The sequence below is a fragment of the Entelurus aequoreus genome, linkage group LG03 (assembly GCF_033978785.1).
Source record: "Entelurus aequoreus isolate RoL-2023_Sb linkage group LG03, RoL_Eaeq_v1.1, whole genome shotgun sequence".
Taxonomy (NCBI): domain Eukaryota; kingdom Metazoa; phylum Chordata; class Actinopteri; order Syngnathiformes; family Syngnathidae; genus Entelurus; species Entelurus aequoreus.
This window is the reverse complement of record NC_084733.1, coordinates 30,226,876-30,233,575: the sequence shown is the minus strand read 5'-3', so window position 1 is coordinate 30,233,575 and position 6,700 is coordinate 30,226,876. Positions and strand designations below refer to the sequence as shown.

The window sequence follows — 6,700 nt, the reverse complement described above, 5'->3', positions numbered from 1 at the left end:
GCAGTAGTGTGGCATTTTTCCATTTTTAGGAAGCAGTATTGTGCTAAAACCATTCAATAGATGTACACCAAAGTTGGAACTGGCCAAGTATATGGAGGGACAAAATTAAATGAATAGAACAATCTTTAAATGAGTACTTAAGTGTGTCATTAATTCATTTTAATCAGAATTAAATACACGAGTGTGTTAATACGCGTGGTTAATTTACTTAATGTCAAATTAAATCCTAACACCTGATTAGTCTAGATTTGTGTTAGCCCCGCCCTCCGACTTTGATGGCTGAGTTTGGCCCAAATGGGACAAAATTAAATAATTGCGTACATTTTTGAATACTTGCTTAAGTATGAGGTGGCGACTTGTCCAGGGTGTACCCCTCCTTCCGCCCATGTGCAGTTGAGATAGGCTCCAGCACCCTGCGCGACCCTGAAAAGGGACAAGCGATAGGAAATGGATGGATGGATGTCCTTAATTAAATACAAATGGAGTTAAATGCACAAGGGTGTTATTAAATGTGTAATTAACTATTTAATGTAAAAATAATAATTTGCATTTTATTTAGAAGCGCTTTTAAAAAAAACTCGACATTTTACAAATAGCAAAACAAGTACAATTATTAGAACACAAGAATGAAATGTATTGTAAAATTACATTTAATAATTTCATGATTTAATTATTAATTCCATTATTTAATGATTTAATCAATTAAAGACACTTAACGTAATTATTTAAAGATGTATTTAATTTTGTCCCATTTGGCCCTTTTGTCCAACTCAGCCTTAAACCCACTCCTACCCACTGTAAGCCCCGCCCACTGACTTGACAGATCAAATACATTCATAAAGTGTTGACAAGGGCCAAATGGGACAACATTTAATAAATAAACTATTTTTTAAATAATTACTTAGATGTGTACTTAATTTATTAAATCATTAGATACATCATTAAATAGTGAAATCAATAATATATTAAATTTTAAAATAATGAATTAAATCATTAAATAAATGATTGATTCATGGAAATAATGTAATCAACAATCAATCAAATTTGAAATAATTAAATCATTAAAATGATAATCAAATCATGAAAATAATTAAATCAATAATTGAATCATGAAATAATAAATTCAATCAGGAAATGATGAAAGGAATAATAAAGTAAATAATGACACATTTATTAAGTATGCTCAATAAATCAATTCATATATTGACGTCCCACTGGGGTGAGTTTTCCTTGCCCGTATGTGGGCTCTGTACCGAGGATGTCGTTGTGGCTTGTACAGCCCTTTGAGACACTTGTGATTTAGGGCTATATAAATAAACATTGATTGATTGATTGATTGATATCCAAATCACGTTTCTTCTTTATTTCGGTTTATTCAATTCATACTTTTCAAAAATCAGTTGTTCATTTACTTTCTTATTTTTTAAAAGACGTTCTTTAGGCCATCGCCACGCGTACTCGCGGCGCGTAAGCATCAGCAGCCAGGAGGAGCTTTTGTAACCTGTAGCCTGTTAAAAATGTTTTATGGCCATTTTTATACCAAATAATTTATTACGAGAATCCGTTTGAATGAAGAATTGTGTTGAACCGAGAATCAATTCTGAATCGAATCCCAACGATGGGAGTTGATTCAAAATTGTAAGATTCACATGCTAAACATGTATGTATTTAATTCTAATTCTACTTAATTGATGACACATTGAAGTAATTTGGCCCTTTTTTACAATCGAGAAGCAAATTCATATTTATATAGGAAATGCAAGACATGGTTTTATTTCTACTTCGGTGGAAGCAGCTTGTATGTTTCATGCTGTGCTAAATAGCCAGACTCAAGTCCATGTCTACTTCTATGGTTATCATCACCCTGTTTGCCATCATTGGTGCCCTTGTGGTGATTTGCTGACTTGGCACACGATGATGGTTCAAAAACTCAAAGACCCCTTTCTCAGAGTTGGTTGGTATGGTTTGACCCGAAAATTTGTTTTTTCCATTAAAGCAGGGGTCGGCAACCCAAAATGTTGAAAGAGCCATATTGGACCAAAAATACCAAAAAAAAATCTGTCTGGAGCCGCAAAAAATTAAAAGCCTTATATAAGTGTTATAAAGTTAGGTTAGAGTACCCATGATTGTCACACACACACTAGGTGTGGCGAAATTATTCTCTGCATTTGACCCATCACCCTTGATCACCCCACGGAGAGGTGAGGGGAGCAGTGAGCAGCAGCGGGGGCCGCGCCCGGGAATCATTTTTGGTGATTTAACCCCCAATTCCAACCCTTGATGCTGAGTGCCAAGCAGGGAGGTAATGGGTCCCATTTTAATAGTCTTTGGTATGACTCTGCCGGGGTTTGCACTTACGACCTACCGATGTCAGGTGGGACACACTAACCCAGACCTGGGCCTTCTGCGGCCCGCGGGCCACATCCGGCCCTTTGTGCGTCCCTGTCCGGCCCGCGTGAGGCCAATCATAAATTACTAAATACATTTTAAAAAGTATCTATGTCGAGTGTGCAATACAACGGTGCTGCTTTTGTTTAGAAAAGCGTTATTTGTATTACTTCCGTGTGGACGTATGCTCATGCGTGATTGTGAGTGAATGTGAACAGCTGCAATCACAAATTACAAAATAAAGTTGAAAAAACATCTATGTCGTGCGCGCAATACAACTGTGCTGCTTTTATTTTGAAAATTGTTATTTATGGGCGTATGTCCGTGTGTAACCTGTGAGTGAAGGTGCACAGCGACAAGTGATGCACGGTTTACACCCGAGACGCTAAAAAGAGAAAAGTTGATGACGAATGGCGTGTTTTCAACAAGACATGGACTGCCAAGCAACGTTCCCTCTAGGGTGCGCGCCTGCGCACAGCAAATATATGCCGCGCACCAAATCAAATCCCATCTGAATTCTAAACAAAATAAACACATTTATTCTGTGTAATTTTGCAATGCAACTTTGAGTGACAGTGACAACAAGCGGCCCTAACGGTGTTCGTCAACACCGTTCAATTGAACACCGTTCAATTATTGTAACGTCTATCGAGATGCTTCGAGGCCAGGAATTATATCGATCACTTTATAGAGCAAAACGGTTTATATTCGGCCATAACCACACCAAAAACATGAGTAAAACACTTCTATCTCGAAAAACTAGTCATTTTCTGCCGTACAAACCAGGCCAAAACCAACTTGTCATCTGTCACCAACACGCATACCACTAAACCACTGGTGCGTTTATGGCCACACAAAAAGTCGGACAACTCAAACACCACAGAAAGTTACAGTATGACTCCTCAGTCATACGTGTGCTTATTTTACTGTCATTTATTATTAATGTTAATTTATTTATATTAATCATGGAATGCTGTTACTAGAGAAAGTTACAGGAATGCACACTTCATCCTATGCTTACATTTCATTGTGCAACATGAGGATGTTTAAGGGGAACTAAATGTGATCTCTGAAAGGGGTACAAATGATTTCCAAAGCAGTGCTTTTGGTATAAAGTTAAGTTAGGTTAAATGAAAGTATTATTATTATTATTATTATTATTATTATTATTTATCTTACGGTATATATCAAAAATAATATTGAGCAAAATTTAATTGAAATATTGTCGATGTGGCCCTCCAGCAGTGCTCGGGTTGCTCATGCGGCCCCCGGTAAAAATTAATTGCCCACCCCTGCACTAACCACTAGGCATAATGAAGGCAACGCATGATGTAAGTGTCTATATTAGTTATTATAGCCTAGTATCAAAGGCTGACACATGAAATGTTGTATTTTAATTTTTATTCTACACATTTTTGCAACATTGGTAATCATTAGTAAAACGGAGGCTTCTCACAGGATGAGTTAACTTCTGGAAATTACTGGCTCAGAATGGTCAAAGTTATATGTGCGTGTCCAAGTTTAAGGAAACGGCAGGCTGTCTTCTTCTAATGGATTTTTTACAATCTTTCTAAGCTGGGTAACGTTTGCTGTGGTCTGGAACAACATGGCACACAAACAACTATGAGAAATGCAGCCAATATTACATACAGATAATGTGTCATGAGACATGCAAATGTAAATTAAATACACAGAGGAAATTAAATGAGCTGAAATATACCTACAAATGAGGCATAATGACGCAATGTGTACATACAGCTAGCCTAAATAGCATGTCAGCATCGATTAGCTTGCAGTCATGGATTGACCAAGTATACCTTAAAGCACTCCAGCAAATCGATAAAGTCAACAAAGCTCACCGAATGTGTTACGCACAGCATAAAACATTTGGTGGACAAAATGAGACAAAGAAGGAGTGGCATAAAACACGTCTTTCTGTGGCAGCATTGGAGAAAGTTGTAAACAAAAGTAGGACAAAACAGTGCTTGCCAAATAAAAACTCTCATCAGTGAAGCATGTTAATATAAACAGTGGGACTTCTAACAATTAAGAAGGTTTGTGTCATGTTTGTCCTCCGACAGAAACCATAGTAAAACAAAAAAATATTTTTTTCCCCATCTTTTTCCATTTTCACACATCTTTGAAAAAGCTCCAGGGAGCCACTAGGGCGGCGCTAGAGCCGCGGGTTGCTGACCCTCGCATTAAAGACACAAGTCTTAATGACAAAATGCTGGCACATGCAGGACCAATGTGTGTCCTTGGTGGAAGGTATGACGTGCTCTTCTTCCCGTCTTGCAGCTGGGCCACATCGAGGGAGACCCGACAAGACGCGGAGCCTTCCCGGTCACCTTTGTACAGTACGCTGCAGACTGAATGCTCAGGTGGTCGCCCTTCATCTCTGGTGGTGGTCATGACAACAATCTGAGCATCTCTTCCCCTAACGTGTGTGCTGTTTATTAGGATTGTTGTAAGAAAGAAAAGCATGAGTGTTGCCAACCACCTTTCACAATAAATGCACTTTCCTCGCTGCTCCCTCACACACGATGAAGATTGTCCAGGACTCACTTTCCCCTCCTCCTCATCCTCCTCTTCCTCCTCCTTTTTCTTTCAATCTGAACTGTGAATGAGCATGAGCTTACTCCGCTGATTAATAACAAGCACCAACACATCTCTTCTTCTCTGCTTTTTAATTAGGGTTTATATGATGTATGTGTGCTAAATATGTCTTATAGCCTCATTATGTGTGCCTCCCTTAAGATGAATGTGTACAAGTATACAGTTTGATGCAAAATGACTCATTTTCTGGGCAAATGTTCAGTTGAAGTGCATTTATAGCCAGTGAAAATGTATCTTTTAGCTGACAGTGACACGAGGACTTTTAATTACTCATGTTTAAGTTCTAAGTAAAATAATTCAGATACTTAAGCTCAGTGTTTCCCAAATGACACATTTGTGTTCTTCACTGGAAAAAAAAAATCCTACAATGGAATGATGCAGTATATGAATATAAATAATACAGAATATGACAGGCATGAATATACATGCATTGTATGATTGCTTGATGATAAAATTGCTTTTAAGTAATTAACTAAATGGTAACCCACCTCCCTCCCCAAAAAAAATACTTCAAAATTTGGCCAATATTACAAAAAATATACAAATAATATATAAAAAATACATATTAAAATAAAAATAAATACATTTGGCCAATACCTTTTTTATTTATTTTTTTTACATTGACCATTTGTTTTATTTTCAAAAATCACACAGAATGTTAATCAATCTGATCAAAGAAAGTAGAACAACTCCAACCCAATCCCAGATGTGCAATATTTAGGATATAAATGTACAGAAGCAAGCGAGAAGAGATACAAATACTATATTTAAATTTTTTTTAAATAATATTAGCAACAACAGCATTGATAACCATTATATTAAGAATAACATCATTACAAGTAATTAACTTAATTACTTGCAATATGTATAATTTTTATCATCACTTATCATTTCCATCACAAAATATATTTACTTTTTTTTGCCCTCTCCCACCTCCCCTCATAGGATCAAGGACCAAAAAAAAGCAAATATTTTTTACTAATTTTATTTTTATTTTGGGCCATTTTCAGCTATAAAATACACATTCAACAGCCAGAAATGAACTTTAAAAATTGCTGTCTTGTCCACCTAAAAAAAATTGATAGGATGTTAGGTGTGTGTTTTGAAATAAGCATTTTAATGTAACGTAGGTGGATGTTGTGTTGCAGAGCAACTTAATACAAAGTGAATATTTACTGTGGGCATTGAACGTCACACCATGAGAGCCTTTGTGAGAGTTGCAGCTAATGCTTTAATGGTGTTTGTTATGAACTCACTGGAAATGGGAAGATTGAACATTTACATGTGTACATAGATGAATATAAGTATGTGTGTGTTGATATTTAAATGTAGACAAGGGAGCACTGTGGTGTGGCGGGAAACACTTTGTACAGAATATGTGTGTGAAATAACATCACTTGTCTTTATCTGTTGTTGGATCTCTTTAAATGGGAAATGAAACTGGAATAAAATGATATAAAAATTCTGTTTTGGAGAGAAGTAATTATGTGCATTGAAATATCATTGATTGTAAGCTGCTGTTGCATTAATAATACAACTGCTGATGCTCTTGTGGGCTCAAGCAAGTGTTTGTGTACTTTATCATGTTCTGTCAGCTCCATCCTGCACTACGACTTTGCACACACAACTCATGTCTGTGTGCATATGTCATACAATATTTACTAACTTCACTCTTGTGTGGAGGACTATAATGTAT

At 36.6% G+C, this 6,700-nt stretch overlaps 1 protein-coding gene across 2 annotated transcripts in view; it reads left to right on the top strand.

Annotated features, from left to right (window-relative positions):
- asap2a (ArfGAP with SH3 domain, ankyrin repeat and PH domain 2a) overlaps positions 1–6,463 on the top strand; it is a 113,823-nt gene extending 107,360 nt beyond the window's left edge. For both annotated transcript variants that reach the window (XM_062041589.1, XM_062041590.1), the window contains one exon: positions 4,687–6,463. In XM_062041589.1, coding sequence (XP_061897573.1) covers positions 4,687–4,761 — 75 coding nt within the window. In that variant the 3' untranslated portion in view covers positions 4,762–6,463. The remainder of the gene's footprint in view (positions 1–4,686) is intronic.
- Positions 6,464–6,700: the final 237 nt, after the last annotated feature.